Source organism: Enhydra lutris, unplaced genomic scaffold (assembly GCF_002288905.1).
Source record: "Enhydra lutris kenyoni isolate GAN:26980312 unplaced genomic scaffold, ASM228890v2 scaffoldscaffold2, whole genome shotgun sequence".
Classification (NCBI taxonomy): domain Eukaryota; kingdom Metazoa; phylum Chordata; class Mammalia; order Carnivora; family Mustelidae; genus Enhydra; species Enhydra lutris.
In genome coordinates this window covers 5,429,083-5,452,781 of record NW_019154086.1, presented here as the reverse complement: position 1 = coordinate 5,452,781, position 23,699 = coordinate 5,429,083, and the positions used below count along the sequence as shown (strand labels likewise).

General features: G+C 46.8%; 1 protein-coding gene across 4 annotated transcripts; it reads right to left on the bottom strand.

The window, feature by feature from the left end:
* Nucleotides 1–17,379: 17,379 nt before the first annotated feature.
* LOC111147660 (crystallin gamma S) lies at nt 17,380–23,662 on the bottom strand. Of its 4 annotated transcripts, none has more exons than XM_022503867.1 (3): nt 23,578–23,662; nt 18,198–18,440; nt 17,380–17,752 (listed from the first exon to the last, which is right to left on the bottom strand). In XM_022503867.1, the coding sequence occupies exons 1-3, from the start codon at nt 23,596–23,598 to the stop codon at nt 17,480–17,482; spliced, it is 537 nt and encodes a 178-aa protein (XP_022359575.1). In that variant the 5' UTR covers nt 23,599–23,662; the 3' UTR covers nt 17,380–17,479. The 4 variants fall into 4 exon arrangements, with proteins under 4 accessions (XP_022359575.1, XP_022359583.1, XP_022359599.1 ...); XM_022503875.1 differs by having other exon boundaries at nt 18,198–18,649; nt 23,578–23,643; XM_022503891.1 differs by having other exon boundaries at nt 23,420–23,584.
* Between the last annotated feature and the right edge of the window lie 37 nt (nt 23,663–23,699).

The window sequence follows — 23,699 nt, the reverse complement described above, 5'->3', positions numbered from 1 at the left end:
GTTATCATGACCATGTTTGTAGGTTAGGAAATGGAAGTTTAGACAAGTGAAAAAATTTCTCCCAAACACAGAGCTAAGTAGTGAGACAGTGTCAAGTGTGGGCTCTAAATTCCAACAGTCAGGGTTCAAATTCTGGCTCTGCCTCTCACCAAGTGTGTGACTTTGGGTGAATTATTAATCTCTCTGAACATCTGCTTGACAAGGATTAAAGGACACCATCCATGAAAATGCTTAGCACAGAATCTGTGCTCTCTAAATGCACGTTATTGTTTTTAGCTGGATCTGAACACAGATCCCTCTTCTGGGTACTCAAAAACGGCTTTTTCAGCGTGTTGAGTTTATCTGCTTTGCCCCTTCGCATGGGCCTCTGGGGCTGTGGGCTCCAGGTGCCAGGAATGCCCTCCAAAGCCCCGGCTTGAAGAAAGGAATAACCAAACACCCATACTGAGCACATCTCATTTTAAAGCCCGCCAGCTCCCCAGGCTTCTGGATGCCTCACCTCTTCTCTCCTCAGAAACATGGTTGTCCCAGGCACAGGGATGAGGTGGGATGAGGGAAATGAGTGGAATATTTAAAAGAAATGAAATGGGACCACCCACCCAAGGACACCCCCCCAAGGGGAGTCGACTAGTTGTAGAGCCTCTTGAAACAGGTGGTCTTACATCCCGCCTTCCACCCCATGCCACCCATTCCTCGCTCCGGTCAAATAGAGGTGGGAAGCATTTTTGCAAAGAAAACACAAAAACACTTAGTGTATAGATAAAATAAAGTTTGAACACCCAATTGACCCCTCTGCCATTGAGGTTGGAATAATCTGGAAAATGCATGAGCGTTTTCCCTGCTCCGATATTCAGGTAGGACCAGGTAGCAGCATTAGCCCCTGGGAACATTCCTAACGTCGTGATCACGTGGATTTGCTCTGCCCAAGCATGGAACACCATCCAGTGAGGGCATTTGCTTTGTTCAGTTGGTGCTACTACAGGTGACTCTATCTGGACACCTCCCACACCAATGACCTTGGGAAAATGGGAGGAATAGCCCCCATGGGGATTCAGGCCTGTGGGAAGTGTCCGACGAACTGGGGATTTTCCAGTGTGGTTCAAGCAGAAGGATTAGAAGATGGTTATTTTTGCTTCATTCATCAAACTCTTCCCAAGGACCTACGTGTACCGGGTACTAAGTAGCCGGGGAGGTTGAGATGTGAATAAGACCGAGTCCTGACTCATAAAGCACTCTAAGCCTGGAGGAGAGGAGCTATTTGTAAGGAGAAAATATAATACCTTGTGTGTGTGTGTGTGTGTGTGTGTGTGTGTGTGTGTGTGGTGTTTCTCTGTGGATATATGCATGTGATGTTAGTGAGGTTAGTAGTGTTAGTGAGTTCAGAATCCAGGCCACAAATAAACAGATTGAGGTGTGGGTGACATCCCCGTGGAAGGGACTTCCCATCATAGCTTTCTCTAGGCCACAGACTTAGTGAATCCAGAGAAAAGTTAAGTTCACTTCTCTGTCACTGAGCATTGCCGTGCACACACACAGTTTTCCGGCCATCAGGAGCCAGGACTGTAATTGACAAGCTCCTTCCCACAGGGGCAGCTCTTGGGACTGCAGAGGAAACTCTTCCCATTAATCTTCGACCCCAGAGCCCATGGGGCCTGGGCTTCCGGGAAAGCAGGCTCTGTGGGTGTACAGCTCATTCTGCAAGGACTTTCTTTTTTCTGTTGCACTTCCCTCTGAGCAAGACTCACTGGCTTATGATTCATCCTGCCTCCCCTCGCTCTCCAGGCCACTTCTTCTGCCAGGTGGCCCTCCGATGGGAATCCTCCTCCTCTTTTGAGGTCAGGCATGTTTCCCTTCCTGCTCCTTCAAAAATAACTGGGCCTCCCTTGGTGGTGACAGGCCGCCGTGTGGGGCCACTTGGCCTCATTCTGCTTCCTGGGAAGGCTTATGTGGCTCGGGTTCCGTGAAGTCCGTCCTCATGTAGGAGTTCTCAGCTTGGAATTCTGGGCTCTTCCATTAGCCTTTGTCTGGCTCTCCATTCTCTTCTTTCACTCAGCATCGCCTCCACCTGTTCCTCCCCACCGCGCCGCGCCATGTTCCTGCAGGAGGACAGAGAATAGAGAAAAGCCGATTTGGGCTGCTGACACTGAGAACAGAAAGAACCCTGATTAATTCAGCACTGAACTTCCTGCAGGAATCTGGACTTGATTACCAAGGCCTGGCCCCCAAAACAGCCTTGTCCTGCTAGCCCTTCCTTTTCACCTCTGGTCAGGAGTCATTTGTGGACTTGACCTTCCTTCTGGCCGAGGCTCCTGTCAGGGGCCCAGGCCATACAAAGAGAAAAGCCTCTGGGCTAGGTTTACTCGTGGCCGCTATTAACATCCCGTCCCAGGTCCAGTATGAAGCGGAGAAGGCGAGGCACGAAGTGTGTATAATGGAGAGTGACTCATGTACTGAAGCGGAAGTAGCGGAAGCAGAAGACACACAGGAAATGCAAGGATGGAAGTACCATGGGAATAGGCACTCAGTAGGTATTTATTAAGTGAATAAGAGAACAGAAGGAAAGAATATCCCTGAGTCATGTGGGAACGTGGTATGGGCGGGAGCCTGCTGGTGGGAGAGGGGAGGGCTTCAGGGTGGAGGAGGGACCTGAGACGGAAAACCACCGTGTATCGTGGGCTGTTTTCGCACCTGTGTGCTACCTCTAGAAAGAAAATAAGGAGTAAGAACAGAAAAGCAGGACACTTCAGGCTTAAAACAGGTTAAAGAAATATAAGATCTGGTCAACAGTCTCTTGCTGATACCATGGGGAGAAAAGGGTCACGTGGGGCATTAGCTGTCCCTGCTCCCCTTTTGCTGGGCATCCCCTGAGGGCACCTCGGCTCCTGCTGGTAAATATGGCAAACTCCGAGCTTTTCCTGACATAGGAAAATAAGGTTCCCATAAATAGCACAGCCTACTTGCTTGAATACTGATGCAACAGGCTTTCATTCTGACAGCCAGCCCTTGACATTCTGTCAACCTCTTGGGAAGTCATTTCTGCCTGTTCTCCGCGAAGCTGATTTCACAGCCGCCTCTGGAAATGGTAGGCACCCTTAGAAAAGGAAAAGCCCTCCGTGTTTCATTTGAGCCAATTCTCCTTACAACAAACATTCTTCCAGTTCTAGCGATATTTCTGGATGTCACATTTCAGTGCTCCTTTCGAAAGATGGGGAGCAGAGGAATGACAGAGGTTTAGTATTTTCTACCTCTGACAGAGAATTAGAATTTTACATAGAATATCTCACTTAAGTGCCATAACAACTTTAGGCGGGAGAGAGGAATACTTCATTTTATAGAGATGGGGGCTCAGAGAAGCAGGGGAGTAGCAAGGACACCCCCCCACCACCCCAGGCCTGTCTCTAAAACACATTCTCTTTCCATCCTGCTCTCCTGCCTCCCTATGTGGGTATCTGCAGCTTACAAAGCAACTCCCATGAACTACCCCCTTTCCGTCTCACAACCTTGAAATCCACGAATTATTTTTCTTTCCCATTTACAGTGGTCTGAATGCTTGTGTTCCCCCAAACCATTCATATGTTGAAGCTTAATCCTCAATGTGATGGCCCTTGAAAGGAGGGGCTTTCTAAGTGACTTCAGTGAGGGCGGAGCCCTCCTGAAGGGGATTGGAGACCTTCTGTCCGTGGTTCCCCACAGCGGGAAGATAACGAGTAGGTGGCCATCAGCAAACCAGAGGTGGGCTCTCCCCAGAAACTGGATCTTGGACTTGCCAGCCTCCAGAACTGAGAAAAAAGTGCTGTTCAAGGGGCACCTGGGTTATTCAGTGGGTTAAGCCTCTGCCTTCCGCTCAGGTCATGGTCTTAGGCTCCTGGGATCAAGCCCCGCATCAGGTTCTCTGCTCAGCAGGGAGACTGCTTCCCCCTTTCTCTCTGCCTGCCTCTCTGCCTAATTGTGATCTTTCTCTCTCTGTGTCAAATAAATAAATAAAATCTTGAAAAAAAAAAGTGCTGTTAAAGCCACCCCATCCATAATAATGTGTGAGCAGCCTGAGCGACTGAGATACCATTTTAAGGGGGAAACTGAGGCTCAGAGATGGGCACACAGAGACAGCGTGTTGTAAGAGAGAAACCACCCGTCTGGGAGCAAAAAGACCTGACTTTTACCCCTGGCTTTACCTGCAATGACCTTTGTGACCTTGGGCATCCTTTTGGGCAGAGGGTTTTCTCATCTGCGAGGTGGGATTATGGACTAAATGGTCTCGCGTCCCCAGCAGCTCAAATAGTCTGTGATCCTGGGAAACGTCTAGGTGTTCCTGGTAATGAGATTAGAACTTTAGTTGCAAAGGGAAGCCAACAGAAACTTAGGTACACAACTGGCTCTGGCGAGATATTTGCATTTGTTCCTACGCTGAAGTTCACACTTTCAAGTTTCTACAGTTACAATGTCTTAATCATACTGACAGTGCTTTGAGAGGGCCATTAACATTCCCATTGGAAATGGAAATGCCAAATTGCTAATAGCACCGTGGGGGCTTTGGGTCTCCTGCTACCACCGCCTGATGATTTTTTTCCCTATCATATTTAAGCTTATTAAAATATCAACCTTTTTTGGTTTAGAAACAGAGATGTCTATGCCAGTGTTTATACAGAGGGAAAAACACTGCGTGCCCCAGAAATAAGCCCAGCCACATGTACACTTCCCCCTCCCCTGAGCTGGTGGAGACATCTGAGGAGGCCAAAGGTTGCCCGCCCATGGGGACTTCCCCTCAGTAGGGGGCGCTGCCGGGTCTGAGGCCCAGAACTGGGGAGGGGAGCCAGGATGTCTTGCACAATAAGGTACCAGGTAGAGCAGAAAGAGGCCGGGCAGTCCAGGTTTGAATCTGGGCTCTGTCACTTGAGGCCCTGGGAGGGTGGACCTCTCCCAGCTTTCTTTTCCTGGCCCATAACTTCCCAGCATTTCTGGCTGAGGATTGTTTCAAGGATGGAATGAGCTCAAGGTGTGCAGAAAATGATGCTAGCTAGGTAGGTTGTTCTACTATTTGTGTGGAGTAAATGAGGAATCCGAGGCCCAGGAAGATGAAGGAACTTGCCAGAACATGAACCCGTGTCCTGTCCAGCCCCAGAGCCTGCATGGTCGACCAGTACACTCAGCTGCCTATCCAAATGAAACAAGGTCCTCATTCATGGTTACACAGTTACACTGACATGTTGCCCCATGGGATGCTGTCTGTGTCCCCGGATTTTCACAGGGCATCTTTTGTCGCTTCGGTAAGGAGTCCAAATCTGGACTCCAGGCTTCCAGCTCCAGAGGCTAGCTTCTGGGCCCACAGTGAAGACGGGCCCATCCGAGTCAGTAATTCACAGTGAGTACTGACCGCCGGGGCAACCAGAAGCCTTGAGGGGTCATGACCAACGGCAGTCACATTGTACTTGGAAGCCAAGTCAGAATCAGAAGTTTATCTGCAAAACCTGGGCTCAGAATGAGGGGCATTTGAGAATTTCAGTGGCTGGCAGCTGCAGGCTGGTAAATCCAGGCTCTACAGGTGGGTCTCTGACCTGCTTCACCTGTGGGACAGTGAGATCTATAGGTCTTCCACAGCTTCCTCTTCTGGGGACAGCATATGGACAGACACCCCCTTCTTGCCCAACATTGGTCCCTGGGACTTGACTTTTCTTGGATTCCATGGCTGACCAGTCCAGTCCTGTTTATTAACTCGTTTCTTCACGTAGAGTCTGTTTGCTTTCTATCAAGGGACATTAAAACGTGGAAGATAGGGAGCCTGTTTGTCTCCCTGAGGTGACTTCGAAGATCTCTGTTGATTCTTTTTTTTTAAATTTTTTTTATTTTTTAAAAGTTTTGTTTTTTAATTTATTTGACACACAGAGAGAGAACACAAGTAGGCAGAGAGGCAGGCAGAGAGAGAGAGGGGGAAGTAGGCTCCCTGCTGAGCAGAGAGCCTGATGCAGGGCTCGATTCCAGGACCCTGAGATCATGACCTGAGTGGAAAGCAGAGGCTTAACCCTCTGAGCCACCCAGGTGCCCGAAGATCTCTGCTGATTCTTAGTAAGTTGTGCTCATCACAGACCTATGCCCCTGAAACAAATAATTCCTTATATGTTAATAAAAAAAATAAGTTGTGCTCAAATTTGTTTATTTTTTTTGTTAAAGATTTTATTTATTTATTTGACAGACAGAGTTCACAGGTAGAGAGGCAGGCAGAGAGAGGGCAAAGCAGGCTTCCTGCTGAGCAGAGAGCCCAAAGTAGGACTTGATCCCAGGATTCTGGGATTATGACCTGAGCCAAAGGCAGAGGCTTTAACCCACTGAGCCACCCAGGCACCCATATTTATCTATTTTTTAAAAAAGATTTATCTATTTATTTGAGAAAGAGAGCATGTGAGTGGGGCAAATGGCAGAGGGAGAGAGAGAGAGAGAGAGACTCCTCAAACAGACTCCTTGCTGAGCAGGGATCCCAATGCGGGGCTCAATCTCAGAACCCTGAGATCATGACCCGAGCCGAAATCAAGAGCCAGATGCTTAATGGACTGAGCCACCCAGGCACCCCAGTCATGCTCAGATTTAAATCTTCAAGAGAAATCTTCCTCATAATTCCTAGTCCACCAGAACTAGCAACAGAAACAAAGCCCCCACACATAGTAGGGGCATAGTAAATGCCCACATAATGACAGACACCTACCTTGGTGACATCTGGACAGGACACAGTCCGTGACCTCAGGCAATTTCACAGTCTAAAGAGGAAGACAAACATGGGTAGAGAGCCATGACCCAGGATGCTTGAACTGAGACGGAGGCAAGAGGGTGGAGTGTTATAGGATCAAGGAAGAGCACATGCCGCCATCCTGGGAGAGGAGGTGTCAGAGAAGACTTCCCTGAGGGGACATCTGTTATAAAGGACGAGGAGAAGACTCACAGGCAAGAAGGCAGGGAGGGTTGTTCCTGACAGGCAATAGCATTGCACCTTTGAAGAATTCCCAGCAATTCACCAGGAGTGCAGAGTATTATGAAGGGCAGGTAGACAGTTTTCGTGAGGGATCTGGGGGGAATAGAAAGAGATAAGACTTTGTCCCAATTAGAAAGAAGGTGCCCCTTTCTCCAGCTGCATTTGAGCACCTCTCCTTGGCCGGATGGCTCTGTGCATACAGTGCGCAACTGTACACTGAGGCCGTTGGCACGGTATACTCTCTCATCAGGGACATGTGTCATGGCTCTAGATGTTTGGATTTTGTTCAGAACATGCAGAATCTGAAAGATTAATGAGGGGCGTTTATTTTTTTTTAAGATTTTATTTATTTGAGAGAGAATGCTAGCATGAGTTGAGGGGAAGGGAAGAGGGACCAGCAGACTGCCCGCTGAGCGGAGGTTTGATCCCAGGACCCTGAGATCATGACCCAAGCCGAAGTCAGACACTTATCTGACTGAGTTAAGGCACCCCATCAGAAGGGTTTAAGTCAAGAAAGTGACACGATCACTAACTGTGTTTTGGAGAGAACACTCTAGAAGCAGAGAGGCTGACCCATTGGTGAGGAGTTGAAGAGAAGGCTAAGGGACCCAGGGCAGGGGGAGTCCAGGGAGGACTCAGGCAGAGGCACAAGGCAGGGAGATGGAGCCGAAGGAAGGCTTTGGAAAATGCTTGGAGGGTAGTCTGGTTACAAAATCCAATCGGACATGAGAGAAGAGAGGGCACGTGAGGACAAGTTGGCAACTTGGTTCTCAGGCTCAGGGGACATAGATGTGAGACTCCTGCAGAGGGAGGGAGGGAGGAGAAATTGAAGCCATCCAAATTGAGAGTGAAGAGGACTCAGAAAAAGATGTCGGGGAACCCTACATTTCTGAGACAGAAACAAGTGTGCTGGGAGCGGGCTGGAGGCTGAGTCCATGCTGGCCCTCTGGTCCTTCTTGTCCCCACTGAGTCTGAGGCAGAGGTATCTGTAGAGACCAGGACATTGAGTGGGGGCTGTTCAGGGGCTGAGAGAAAGAAACAGCTGTCATGGGGGTGGCTGTGTGAGGTTGTAGACTGGGGACACAGAGAAGAACTGCCAGGCACGGATTGTTTTCTCCTGGCCTGACAGCTGCTGTCAGTCAGGGAACCAGATGGAGTAATGAGGTGAGATTCTCCCAGCACAGAAGCTACCCTCTGGGAGCAAAGCAGGTGCTTTTGGATACAAAATTTATTCCCTGAACCACTAGAGGGCCACTGGGGCTGATAGGGTTTGTTACCCGAGTGCAAGAAGAAGCTCCCGGATGCCCTCCCCAGTTAGAACCAGGAACCTGCCCTCCATAACCTTTGCAGGCCTGAGCAAGAGTATAAATGAAGGCACATACGCCAGATGTCCAAATATTTAGAAACTATAAATTAAGCTATTCCCAGCCAGGCTCTTGAACCGTCTTCCCAGTCGTCACCCTTGCATCCCAGAGGCTAAAGGAGCTGAGCTGAGCGCACCCCAAGCCTCCCCCCATTCCCGCCCCCCCGCAAGCCACCTGGGAACCTGGGCGTGACTCAGAGCTGCTGGCTCAGGCCAGGCCAGGCCAGGCCAGCTCTGACTAGACCCTCTCAACTCGGGACAGACAGTGACACAATCAAGGTCTCCAGGAAGCCTCTATAGGCACATACCCCTCCCTCAGTGCCATTTTGCCAACTCAGGATTTCCAGGCAGTTCTAAGCACCTCCCAATACTATATCACCCGAGTCGAAAGAAGGGAAAGAGCAGAGTTATCCTGTGGAAATTTCTCTGGCTAGATCCCCACCTTGCATAATTTGAAGCAATTATAAACAAAGCAGGCGTTCTGGAAACAACCCAGTCTCTTTCTGCTGGTAAATGGTAAAACAAAATGTGCTACACCCAGACAATAGAACACTACCCAGTAATGAGAATAAACTACCAATATCTGTAACGACGTGTAAAAAACAACCCATAAAGCAGTCCAAAGCATTGTGTTAAGTGAGAGAAGCCAGACACGCAGAAGGCTACGTATGTACTACACCATCCCACCTAGAAGACATTCTGGAAAAGGCAAGCTGCAGGGAGAGGTGGCAGATCAGTGGTGGTCAGGCAGGGGCAGTGGGAGGGGATTAACTGCCAAGGGACGGAAGGGAACTGGGGGATAAAAATGCTCTATGGGTTGATTGTGTTGGTGGTTACCAACTGTATACATTTGCCAAAACTCACCAAACCAAACACTTTAAAAAGTGTATAGTTTATAAATTATAGTTTATAGATTATACCTGAATTGTATAGTTGTTATATAGTTTATAAATTATCCCTGAATAAAGTTTGTATATTTATACATTATGTTGTATAGTTTGTATAGTTGTATAGTTGTTTAGTTATATAGTTTATAAATTATACCTGAATAAAGCTAATCCCCTAAATAAGTAAATAAGTAAATCATGGAGATCATCTTTCTCTGGCTTCCCAGGACAGAGGCTGTGATTTTCTCCCTCTTCCCTGGTCTGGGGGGTCCATTTCAACACAAGTGACCCTCTCCTGTACTTACTCTTCAGTCAGTTACCAAATCAGAGACAGACAGACAGACAGAGACAGAGATTTAAAGAGAAAACATTTTCGTATTTTGCCGTCTGTGAGATGTAGGATCCTCCTAAGATCAGGCCCCAGGCAGGGAGAAGGTCACCTTTCCAGGGCCTACGAACAGCAGGAGAACATCACAGACTGAGAACATCACCTTCCAAAAGGTGCCTCAACTTCTACCACCCAACAACTTCTCTCTCACTTAATACACAACTCTTTTTGAGTTTGTTGTTTATTTATTTTTGGCACCAACGTGGTGCCAAGATCAAGAGTCACACGCTTTTCCCACTGAGCCAGCCAGGCACCCCCACACAACCCTTTAATAGTAAACCTTCTGTGAATGTTGAGTTTTTGTTGAAATTTAAATGTTTTTTTTTTTTTTTTCCCAAGCGTTCTGTAGGTAGTCTTTTTTAAATGACTGTCTTCCCCCTCACTTACTTGTTTTGCAAATTTGCAATTTGTCATGGGTTGGATTTGCTTATAAGGGAGTATACCTGACAGGCCATTGCACCTCCATTTTGTTTGATGGATTTGCCATGAGGGTGTTTTCACTGTGGTGGGGCCCAACTGAAAATCAGAAAAATGGAGAGTAGAAGGGTAGAAAATAATACAAAACAACTGATAAACATGGTGCATTTCTTTTTTTCTTTTTTTTTTTAAAGATTTTATTTATTTATTTGACAGAGATCCCAAGTAGGCAGAGAGGCAGGCAGAGAGAGAGGGGGAAGCAGGCTCTCCACTGAGCAGAGAGCCCGATGTGGGGCTCGATCCCTGGACCCCGAGATCATGACCTGAGCCGAAGGCAGAGGCTTAACCCACTGAGCCACCAGGCGCCCCAGCATGGTGCATTTCCGTTTGTCTCTCTGATGTGGGCTTGCAGATGCTCACACATTCCTCCCAGTCTTCTATTCCACTAAATATCATGAAATCCTAGGAGCCACTTCCTTTGAAAGTATGGCTTTTACTTATGATAAAAATGAGGGCAACGGCTTTTTAAAAATCATCATGCACTTTATACACTTTATACATTATACACTTTAGGTATGACTTTCGGCATGAACACCTGTTACAGCAAAGGGCTGTTCTTGACTCCGGGGGTCTAGGAAATCTATAATCACCCCCTGAAGTCACATAACCTTTCAGTGACTCAATTTACTCCTCTGTCAAATGGGAATGACAAGAATGCTCTTCCTTTTCTCGCATGACCGTGGAGAGGGGCAGAGGCAGATGGGAAATGGCTTCATAAATATGCAGCAATGTGAGCCTGTGGGAGCTGTGAGTCACAGGCAGCCGGGGACGAAAATGTGACTCCCTCGCAATGGCAAGGGCCCCCGGCCCTTACAGGAGGCCCCGAGAGCTTGTTTGTGCTGGGGACGTTTTTCTTTCTGGTTTATAACCAACGCGCAGGCAGCCCCCTTTCCCTTCCTCCTGTTTACAGGAGCACCATGTAGAGGTTCCAGGCGTTTTGTGCTGAGTCCCGGATCCTGGAGCACCGGGCTGGCCAGGGCCCCCCAGCTTAGCGTGCGCTGCGCTCCAACCCCAGTGCGCACTGAGAAACCATGGGGGTCAGCACTCCAGCCTGGCCCGCCATTGTCTGGCCCCATGGGTCAGTGAACAAGCTAATGGGGCCTGTTCAGGGAGGTGGGGCGCAAACAATGGGAACAAATGGCTGTGCCCCTAAGAGGCAAAGTGCTGGCAGGATTTCCCCCAGAGCTAATCAATTCCAGAACCACTCACCCAGGCAGCTGAGCCTCTATGGTCGCTGACTCAAAACGGGCCACACGGGTGCTGGGGAAATGAGAAACCATCGCACCAAAGGGAAAGGAAATGAGATCGTTTAGCAGAGATAAGGGAGGACCAAGGGGACAGCCCAAGCCCTGGCAGGAATGAAGCGAGGGAGGCTAAGTTCCCCTTTCTGTGCAAGGACCCGCTCCCCTGGGCTGCACTGCACGGAGCTCTGCTCGCCTGCAGCTCCTACCATTGCCTCCCTCTGCTCTCCTCCTTTCTGGCCTCCACCTGCTGGCCAAGCGAGCGGGACCCCACAGTTACAGGGGGCAGGCACCTAAGTCATTGATCATTAAGGCAGGGAAGGGCTGGAGACACCACCGGCCCATGGGGTTCCCAAACTTTCCCCCACCAACTCTTCTTAAGCCCCCTTCTGCAGAGATCCCATCCTTGGGAGATTTTTAAATAGCTGCTTTTATTGAACACCTGCTCCTTTGGGTTGTTCACCAGGCTAAGAATTCTTCCTTATTATCTCATCCAATGCCAACAAAACCACTGGGAGGGAGATGTAATTGTACCTCTATTTATTTATATGAGAAGGTTCAGCCTAGGAGAGGTGTGTTTGCCCGAAACACTACGTCTAGAAAACAGGAGAGTGCGAATTGAAACTAGGTACGTGTGGTGTGAAGACCCCACAGGATGACAACATTTAAGAAGAAAGAGCTCGTGCCCCCTGTCATTGTACTCCTAGCTATGTGCTCAAGAAAAAGGACATATATGTCTACATGGCAACTTGGATATAAATGTTTATGGCAATAGTCAAACGGTAGAAACAACTCAAATGTCCATCAAGTGGTGAACGGGTAAACCAGATGTAAAGCATCCATATGGTGGAATTAGGATTTGGCCACAAAAAGGAACGAAGCACTGATACTACACCGTGGATGGTCCTGGGGAACATTCTGCTAAATTAGAGAAGCCAGGGGTGCCTGGGTGGCTGCCAGTTAAGCCTCTGCCTTTGGCTCAGGTGATGATGATCCCACGGTCCTGAGATCGCATCCCATGTCAGGTTCCCTGCGCAGCGGCAAGCCTGCTTCTCCCTCTGCCTTTCACCTGCTCTTGCTTTCTCCCTCTCAAATAAATAAATAAAATCCTAAAAAAGAAAGAAAGAAAGAAAGAAGAACCCAGACACAAAGGACCATAAATATATGATTTTGTCTACATGAAAATGTCTAGAATAAGTATGTCTATGTAAATACTGACATAGAAGTAATTACATGTGAATATATATAATAAGGGAATTATTATATAATAAGTAAATACATAGATGCAGAAAGTGGATTCGTGATTGCTCAGGACCGGGGGGAAACAGGGAGATAAGGTGGTCATCCCTAAAGAGTATAGGGCTTCTTTCTGAGGTAATGGAAATGTTCTCTAATGGGCTGTGGTGATAATTGCACAGGTCTCTGAATACACTGAAATCCAGTGAGTCCTACACTTTCAACAGTGCCTTGTAGGGCATGTGGATTATAACTCAATAGAGCTACTCAAGAGAACTCGCCCATGCCGTGACTAGCATTGCACGACTCCCTCAGCCTCTCATGTGTCCTACGGTGGTTCTGACTTGTGCAGACAGAGAAACAGAAGCCATGTGGAGCCATGGAAGGAGCAAGAGCTTTGGAGCCAGTGACCTTGGACAACGCCTTTAGCCCGTCTCAGCTCTGGTTCCCTGTCTGTAACCTGGGGTTAGTAAGCCCCATCTTACCAAGTTGTTGGGGTATACAGGAAAGCCCCCAAACCTTTCCTCCAGTTCTAACATTGCCTGATTTTGATGCAGGGGGCTTGAGTGAAGAGGAAGAGGTGGGCAGTGTCTGTCTGTGGACAGAGAGGTTCGCCTTGCATTGAAGTCACACCCACCCACCAGGGATCCTTCTCTCCTGTGCGGACCGCAGGCTGGTCAGCCGGATGGGGGATTTGGGGATTTGCTGCCCCCTGTCATGTCCCCAGATAAGAGGGAAGTTAGAAAGCAGGGGATTTGTGGGAGTTCTAGGGACAACTCTTGCTGCCCTTGGAAGCTGGGGGGAGTGAGGCAAATGAGAGAGTGAAGAGGAGGCCAGACTCCCATAGAAACATCGCTCTATTTCAAGACAGTGGGATGGGTTGGATGGTTCCGATGTATGCCCTCCCAGCTCTGAAACATCTGCCAAAAATGCAGAGATGCTTTTCTGAAAACGACTGGAAGATAGAAAGAGGAATAAAAAAAGCTAGACAAGTAAAACACAAAGCAAAAAACCCCACACAATTTGGTAATAGAGGTACTTAAATACTACTAAGAAAACGGTATTAACAGGCCAACCATAATGGTAAAGTACAAGTTCTGGATTTAGGAATTTGCCCATTCACTAAAATTTACTGTTACTTCCAAAATCGCTCCTCATGGTACTTCGGAGGACATTCAAGGACATGAGCTGGGCAGCAAAAAATTTGAGTCACTCTGGGCTTGTGTTCTCAGCTGAGGCCAAACGAAGCCTTCTGGTTTCAGCTCTCCTCCTGTCAACAAGTGTTTTTGTTTGGTTTGGTTTTATTGCCGTCTACACAGCGCTGTGTTTTCTGCCTTGTCTCCCTCTTGGTTGGTGATTTCACAGGTGTAGCCTTGACATGCCCTCTGGTCTTCTGGAGCAACCTTTCCTCAGAAAGCTGCCCCATGCCCCACGGAGAGAAGCTCTTTGTTAATCTTCATTCGGGCCTGGATACTAAGGCATCAACAATCTACATCAAATTAGGTGACAAAAACGCTGTGACCAGAAGTTCCCGGGCACCTAACCCTGTATTTTCTCCAGAAAGTTCTCTCTGCTGTCCAGGGCTCAAGACCACAGCTACTGTGAGCACGAGCAGTGGCCACACACACTCTGTGTTTTTAATGCACGTTCTGTCTGCACTACAGGTAAGGAAGTTGAGGTTATCCATATTAATGGACTTAGAGCTCCCATGTGGAAGTGGGGGGATTTGAATCCATTTCTCTCTCACTCTCCAGGGAGGGAAGGAACTCTCTAGCCCAGGAGCCGGAATGCCAGTTCTTAGAAAAGGCTGCCCAGGCCTGTATCAAGGCTTGTGGGAGGGCCTCCGGAGAGCTGAGCGGAAGTCAAGGACAGGGCCTATCTGAGAAAGGAAGGGGAAAGACCTGGACACGATCCTCCAGATGTAGTCTGGTCAGTGGGGAAAAGATCCATCTGCAACCAGCACAGAAGAGAGACACCAGAATGAGGGGTGTGGGTGCCAACCACACACAGAGAGAAGCAGTGGCGGGGACAGGAATTGTTCAGCTTAGAAATGAGAGTGTGGGGACCTGCAGGAGGGATCTTGAAATACCTCGAGGGCTCTCTTGGGATTGAGAACTGGAAGGAAAGCAGGTTCAGAGTTACAAGGAGCAGGTTGTGACTCAGGGTGAGCACTGTTTTCTGATCCTCAGAGCTCTCCAAGAGGGCAAGATTGGGGACTGGTGGTCCCTAGGCTCAATCCGGCTGCAGACACACTGTGTTGGTTCACAGCATTTCTGAAAAATTGGATTTCAGCGCCCTGCTGTGGGATGTGTGTCTCCAGCTTCCAGAGCCTGTGCCACTCCCTATCACTCACGTGCATCTTGACTTGCCCTTCGAGTATCGGGTTGACTGATTCAGCAAATAAAAATACAGCATGCGCAGTTAAATTTGTTTCAGACAAATGACAAATCCCTTTTCATGTAAATATGTCCCATGCAGTACTTGGGATATACTTGTGCTGTGTCTATAGTTAGTTATGTCCCAGTACTTGTGATTTACTAATATTGTCCCACATTCAATCTGGCAGCCCTACCCTGGAGGCCTGAACTAGGAGCCCCAGATGCTGCATTTTGAGGAAGCATGTTCTATATTTGGGAAATATTCAAAGACTTGTCTCAGAGGAATGCTAGAGAATGAAACAGGGCTAAAATGGTCTAAATGGCCTTATTTTCTTGAGATCTCCCATTTCAGAGAGATAAAACAATAAAAGCTAGAGGGAGATAATAATTCTAAATAACAACCCCGGGTGCTATTCTGGTGTGCGTGACAGGTGGGACGCTGGCTTGTGCTGGAACAGCAGAATGTTCTACCAGAACTGGGACTGATTGATAGATAAGGGCATAAAGGGGTTTTGACCTCAAATATCAATTGCAAGTAAAATGCTTGTTAAGTGCAAGTTGATTGACGTGCCTGTAACCGGGGAGAATGGTGGCCATCCCTTTCTGGATCGGGGCATGAACCCAGAGGCATGTAACATCCCCAAATGATGATTCTAGTTTATCTGTCAAAAGCCATCTTCTACTTCTCCGAGACTGGGGTAAGTCATCCTGACACTTGTTTTCCTATCCTGCTGCCAGCACTGGGTTTCTGGTTGTTTTGAACAGACCGTGACCGACTTCTCAGGGCCTGGAACATGGCAACAGTTGATAGGAGAGCAGAGGCTGGCCCTAGTGCACAGTTACCATGGCCTCAGTTTCTTCTGCAGAAAAGGAGGTACAAGATCTCTGAGGTCAGTTCCAGAAATTGTGCCGCTGAAAGTGTCAGGAGTCTTCAGTCATCAGCTAGCCTTTCTGCACCCTCCTCCTGACCTCCGAGGAATTAGGATGTTTATGTTCGGTGTGACTTGAGTGAGCCTTTGGTTTAACGCCCCCATTTTGGAGATAAAGCAAGTGCTCTTCATGGTAGGGTGATGAGGCCCAGAGCTTTGTGGTTCAGTGGGTGGCCTCCCATTCTTCATTTATGGTTCATCCTGTCTCCCTCCCTTTTACTTTTACTCAAATCTCTCAAGGTCCCTCACTCAAAACCAACAAAATGACAAAAGGCAGGGGAAGTTAACAAAATGAATAAAAATATTTGGGGGAGAGAAAGCATGACACACTAGTGTATGGACAGATGCACACAAAGGGAATATCCTTAGCAGTTCCAATTTGTCCTTCTCTGGAAAAACTCCTAGGAGACCTGGGCTCTGCCCTCTCTCTTAAAGACAGACACATCCAGAACATTCCCAGGTTGACTCAGATGCTAAGTATTCCTAATGACACTGGGTTTCCTTCACCATTCTCCTCTTCATCAAGATTAAACAGAGAAAAATCTCAGGGGTTGCTCAAAGTGAGTAAAACTCAGTAAAACTCCATTTCAACTGTCGTAAAGTTGGGACAAATTATTTGATTTGTGCTTTTTACAGAAAGACTGAGTTTAAAGTTGAGAGGTCACTGACCCAGCAACTTCTGGATCTTAAACAAAGGCCTTCAGGTGACTTATGGCTCCACCGTTTTCCCAAATGATGGCTCTGTTTTCATTGTCCACTTTTTAAAAAAAATATTTTATTTATTTATTTGACAGAGAGAGCACAGCATGGGGAACAGCAGAGGGAGAGGAAGAAGCAGGCTTTCTGCTGAGCAGGGAGCCCGCTGTGGGGCTCGATCCCAGGACCCTGGGATCATGACCTGAGCCAAAGGCAGATGTCTTTGACTCAGTGGCAACAACTGAGCCACCCAGGCGCCCCTCACTGTCCATTCTTGATACGTATTCTGTCTCCTCCATGAGAAATTCTGGGGACCCTGCACTTTCCACCTCTTAAATTTCTCAGGGTCCCGTACTTCCATTATGCACATAAACCCCCAGCCAGCGGGTGTTGAATGAATGAGTTGGAAATGAAGGGAAAAGAACAGGGGCTATGGAAACAAATATCCTGGACCTCGTTCCTCCGATCACCAGCTGGTGAACTTGGGCAAGTTCTTAGTTTCTCTAAGCCTCTGTTTTCTTATTTGTAAAATGCAAAGAAACCACCTCTCCTACAGAGTTGTTGTAAAGAGAAAATGGGATAATGAAGGCACACAAGAGGCAGTAGCTATTATTATTGTACCTGTTGAATCTATACCAGACTCAAGGGATGAGAACCACCACAGGGCAGTATGATTTTCTCGTCTTTCAATGCGGTGCCATTCTGTTTGGCACAAAGTTATAGACTGGCCATCTGAAGGATGAGCGGCTTTGTGTAACTGCCTACAGCAGTGGGCACTGTTTTACTGGTCCCTAAGACTGTTTAAGGAGAGGCATATAGTCAACAGTGGAATGCATGCCAATTGTTTTATTTATGATGCCTATTTGGGTGACAAGGCTGGCCAGCACGTGGCCCCCCGGGAGAAGCTTGTGGCCCCCTCCACGTCATTACTCCACAATGCGGCGGAAAGACTGCACAGCTGGGGAAGCTGCACCCCAATCGATGGGCTTCCGGTACTCCTTCTTGTCCAGGAGGTACTGCCTGCCGCGGTAGTTGGGTAGCTCGTAGAAAATCCAGACGCCATCCAGCACCTTACTGGAGTGCACCTCTCGCATGTGAAATTGCTCCATGATAGAAGGGCAATCTTCAGTGGTTTCGTACATCTGACCATTAAAATCTCCTTTCTCGAAGATCTGAATCTTATACTGGCCTCCACTAGACTGGAAAAACACAGGAGGAAATAAACTACGATGATTATGGAAATCACCAACACGTCAAGAACTCTGAGAACAGCGTGGTTGGGAGCCCACCATCTTGAAAGCCAGAGGGTCTGATCTCCCATCCCCGCTGCGTACTGACTGAAACAGCTGACCTTCGGTGGGAAAAACTTGATGCCTTAAAGCACTCAAGAGGTAGAGAGAGTGTTCTGGAAATAATTCATGTACTCAGTCTTGTGATGAACTCACCCTAGGTTTTATGCAAGCCTCAGCAGCCAACAGAAGAAAACATGCCATTAAAGGGTAGGAAAATGTTAAGAAAATGCTTCCACATGAATGTTAAAAAAAAAAAAAAAAAGGAAGCGGGGTAGCAGGGGCGAGAGAGACGGAGAGAGCAGCAGCAGGCGAGCCGGGAGCGAGCAGGCGGGGTGGCGCAGCCCAGGCTCACCAGGTGAACAGCTCGGCAGGAGCTGAGGCGGTCGTTGAGGCCCATCCAGTGCTGGTACTCGGGGTACTCGCCCCGAGGCAGGATGTACATGGAGCCCGCGAAGTTGGGCCTTTCGTACACGGCCCAGGTGCCTCCCTCCACTCGAATGGAGTTGCAGCGACTCAGGTACATGTGGAAATCGGCACAGTCGCAGTCACAGTCATAGTGGCGGCCTTGAAAGTGCTTGTCCTCATAGAAAGTGATCTGAAGTGCGAGGGGAATAAAGAGAGGAACCGGGGAGTTGGGCAGCTTTATTCCTAAAAAACTAAAGACCAAGAACATAGTCCCCACTTTGGAAATTCCTTTCTCTTCGATGTTGAGGAGGAAATACGGAGTTCTACCTCACCTCCCAACACCTACCTTCCGGCAGACGACTTTAGCGGTCAACAACAGGAAGGAGAACTTTCTGAAGGCTTAAAACGAAGCAAAATAAAAGAGTGCCCTAAGATAAGCCAGACCCAAGTTCATGGCTTCCTCCTCTTTGTTCCCCTAACTCACGGTACTCATCGCATAAGAAAATAAATTATCCACTTACATCTCTCTCTCTCTTCAGACTCTTACTAGACTTTTTCCAGGGGCAAGGACCAAGCCTTATTTAAGCTATGGAACCCTGCACCCAGCACTGGACAAACCCTCAATCAGTGTTGCATGAAGATGAAAGAGTTCCAAATGCAGACATTCACTCTAGGTGATATGAAGATATACAGAGAAAAGTAAAATAGACCTTAGCTTTAGGGAGCTTATCTCAGATGGATATAGAGCATATGCATGACAATATTTTAAGCTCTGTGTTATTAATTTATTGCCAACAGAGTAGTTACAAGGCAACAAAATGGCAAGTCAAGAATGTTCTTTTCCTCAAACTTTCCCAAGGTCCCCCCCACAACCTGTGGGGTAAGCCTGAGACCGCTGATGGCACGGCAGTGTGCAGCTCCAAGAACTGGGAAATTATAAACCTGGGCTCTTGAGCTGCATCTCTACAGTCAGACTCACTAGCTCAGGCAAGCTGCCTCTCTGGGCTCCTGCTTCCCACTTGTCAGATGAAGGACTACACTAGATTGAAGGCCTGGGTGTAAAAATTAAACGTTCCTGTTTGCAGCAGGAGATAGAGTTCCTAGGCGCTCCTGGGGCTTCTTAACGCAGCTTCTGAAAACCACCAGGCCAAATGGACCGTAGAGTTTGCCCCTTCTTGTTCTACAGTTCCACAATCCAAGATAAATGGAGTTTACAATCGAAAGGGAAAGAACAGGTGCCATCGAGTCAAGCAGTTAATTCCCTAGCGTTATGCTGCCACCTTGTGGCTAATTGGCGTTATTGGTTTAGAAGAAGAAAACCAGGTCAAGCATTTCATAGGAAAGGAGTAGAGCCAGGTAGTCTTGAGAGGATTTTTGAGGTGAAGATTGAAGGATAAGGAGGGGGTTTCCGGGGAAAAAGAAAAAAGGATTGCCTATGCAAGGAATAAAAGAACATGGCCCACCATAGGGACAAGTAGTTCAAGCTTGGCGCATATAGAGTACGTGGTGAAGTATCCAGAAATCATGGATGCCATGCTAGAATCCCTTTGGTTGGTATGCGTGGAAGCAGGTGGTTGCCGTGAGTGTGGTGAGAGGTGGTGCAGGCCAGCCAAATGGCAACTGCTAGCTGGTGACACGGAGGGAACAAACAGTCAAATGGAACCGGGGATTTGGTGACTGATGAGATGTAAGGAATGATGGAGAGTCAGAAACCAAGAATGACTTTCAAAAGGCCATAAAACCTCAGTGTTTTCTACCCCAGGAGAGACTTTCTAGATCATAGCCTACTGATGGGTATTGCCTGCCACCTTAATCTACCCTTCCTGTCTCTCTCCCCTCTTGTTTTCTGTTCCTTATGAGCTTCCCGACCCCTTCTCACCCCTAAATCATTGACTCCATTTCCTTTTGTCCTCTCCCAAATTTCTCTTCCACCTCCACTTCCTCCATTTCAGCATAGCAGACTGAGAGGTACATGGCGTCTCAGTCTACTGATGAAAACAAAATTGCAGCACCCACCAGTCACTATCTCTGGGACCTTGGATAGGCCACTGAACCACTCTCCAAAGCTCAGGCTCTTCATTTGTAAACCTGGGTAACAACATGCACTCCAGAGGGCTGTTCTGAGAAGGGATAATACCAATAAAGCACTTAGTTTAATTGGGTTCATCATTGCCAATAGACTTTTGCTACTGTGGCTACAGATGAAGAAGTTAAATGACTCGCCTAAGGTCAGTAGCTAGTTACGAGTCCGTTGCAGGCAAGTGAGTGGACTGCTGTGCAAAAGTCCTGGTCAGTGACTTGTGATTCATTTTATCTTCTCTCCTTTTGCTGTCTTCCCCCCCTGCACAGCTAGCTCTGTTTCACAAACACCATTTACTCTCCTAGTAATGGAACGAGATTGATTCTGAGTCTGGGAAGCTTTCCCCAAAGCCTGTGGAAAGATGTTTAGAAAAACTAAGGTAACTTCACTAAGAATGAATAGATTCTAAACTCCTTAATTTAACTTTAATTTAATTTACTTTTGGTTTTTGGCCAATTAGTCACCAAAAAAAGAAACTTTGCAAGGGATATGCCATAGGCAATAAAGTTAGTATCTTTTTTACTTGAATGTCTCCCATACTTAGTGCCCTATGCACATTTGCCTGGCTGACATCTGAATCTGAGAGTGGAAATATACACAATGTTCTATAAGGTCGCCTTGCTGGCCACCCTTTCAGCAGACTAACCAACCATCCCAGGGTTGAAACAAAGTACTGTGTTGCCACGGACTGAGCTCCATGAATCAAGCTCTCCTTTCAGTGGGAGACCTTCCAAATCTCAGAGCCCAGAGAATGTTGTACTTCTACTCAATTTCCATTTGCAGAAGGACCATGAAATCTCCTCTATAGTGAGCTGAGATTCTTGGACAAAAAAAAATCTGTAGAGAAGGCTAAGAAATAGTGCTGGAGATTGCCTAGAAATTATTACAAAATTCCTCTTATTTTCATTTAGTTTTTGAAAAAATAGCCCATTAATCCAGTATAGCAGAAAGAAAAATGTTTTGTATTCCAGGTAACAAAACCAAATTTGGTAAAAAATGCATTGTTTTTGCCAAGCCCATAACTCTGATTAGATTGCTAGTATGATAGAGGGAAAGGGAGAAGCAATAGAGAAAGAGATTAACTTGATCTTTGGGTCTAGCAAGCAAGTTAGCTAACCACCGTGAACAACGCAGCTCTAAGAAATAAGAAAGCACATTATTACTGTTCTGGAACTCTTTGAAAGCAGGGGTATTTTCATCTAAGAGGGTTTTCTTTTTTAAGATTTTGTTATTTATTTGAGAGAAAGAAAAAGAGAAAGAGAGATCACATAAGCAGGGGCGGGGGGCGGGCAGAGGAAGAGGGACAGGGAGACTCCCCACTAAGCAGGGAGCCCAGCACGGGGCTTGATCCCAGGACCCTGGAATCATGACTGGAGCCAAAGGCAGACACTTAACTGGCTGAGCCACCCAGGCGCCCCAAAGAGGGTTCTGTAGTCTTTCCTCAAGGCACACGGATACTCATCTAAGGATTTACTACTCTTTTCAGTGGGATTTTCACGGCATACTTTCAAGAACCTCAGAGCACTATAGACACTGTCTCATTTTTCTCCTGAAATCTTTTAGATGACAAGTATCATTATTAGTTTTATTTTCCAAGTGGAAAAAAAAAATCAGGCACTACCAATTCTGGAAGAATTTAACAGGTACCTCCTGACATGATGTGATGGGAAATACTTGATATTGCCTATGTAACTTTCTGGCCAAAGATGGTTAGTCTGAATCTAAACATGAGGAAACAATCAGGCAAATGCAGATTTCAGGACTTTCTGCAAGACACCTGGTCTGGCCTTTGAAAAATGTTAATGTCTCAAACAACAACAAGAAAAAGGTAGGGCGACTGCTCCATATAAAAGAGGCTAAAGGAAAAAATGGTTAAAGAACATGGCAACCAAGGGTAATGCATGATCCTTGATGGGATCCTGTATCAGGGTGAAAGCCAGCCATGAAGCACATTTGGGGAAGCGATTGGGGGAAATTTGAATATGGTCTGAATATTAGGTATTGTATTTATTGTAAATTTGGGGGACAAGATAATGATAGTATGTTTATTGAAAATACATGCCTAAATACGGCAAAAGAATTGTCTATTTACTGCCAAATGGTTTAGTACAGAGAGAGAGAGAGACAGAGACCCAATATATAGCAAAATGCTAACAACTAAAGAATGTAAGTGAGGGATATGGAAGTATTTATTCAACATTTTTCTTTTTTTTTTTTTTAAGATTTTGTTTATTTATTTGACAGACGGAGATCACAAGTAGGCAGAGAGGCAGGCAGAGAGAGAGAGGAGGAAGCAGGCTCCCTGCTGAGCAGAGAGCCCAATGCGGGGCTCGATCCCAGGACCCTGGGATCATGACCTGAGCTGAAGGCAGAGGCTTTAACCCACTGAGCCACCCAGGCGCCCCTCTTTCTTATTCTTTTAAGATTTAACGGGTTTGAAACTTTTCAAAGAAAAGAATTGGCAGGGGGCGGGTGTGGAAATCAGGCATAGATCCCTTCATTGCTAAAGCCAGTGTAAGAGATCAATTTCCAGACCAACAACTGTAAATCAAATATTTGAGAGGCAATTTTCCTAATGTAAGTAAGCACTTTATTTCAGGAAATTGGTAAGAGTAGCTGCTTGAATGAAGTGGATATGTAGGATTTAATTCCCTTGATTGATTTTTTAGAACATTACTGGTTGAGGTTAACTTTTACAGAGCAATTTTTTTAAAGATTTTAAGTAACCTCTACACCCAACATGGGCCTCACTCAAACTTAAATCTCTGAGATCAAGAGCTACATGCTCTACTGACTAAACCAACCAGACAACCTTACAGAGCAGTTTTTAACTAAATACTAAAAGTTTTCTATTCTATTCTATTATTAGCATGTCCTATTTCTGGGGAAATTGGTTGCCAGAAGGCAGAAATCATGATGATATTTAACTGATATATACCTGCACAGTATTGAATATCGCCCCCCACCCCCAACACAAAGATAAACCCTTAATAATTTGTTGGGGAATTCTGTTAGAGTAAAAAATATAATGAGCATTTCTTCATCTTCTCTCCCCCAGTCCCAGCATTCAAAACCACTGTCATACTCACCTCCAGGCAAAGAAGCAAAAGCTTTTCTCCACATTCCTTTCAACGTATCTTTACGTACATTGGAAAAGAGGAAATATTCCGAAAGAAAGGGAACACTGGAAAAGAAAGGTACAAAGGAAAAGAAAGTGGTAGGCTACCGAGTGTGACCACTTACTTACCTTGGTTCCAGACTTAGACATTTTGGTGCATAGACTGGTTTCCCCAGTGCTGGAATCCGGAATAGCTACAGAGAGTTAGAGGCACAGAGACATTTATACTGGGCTGGTTTCAAATCAAACAT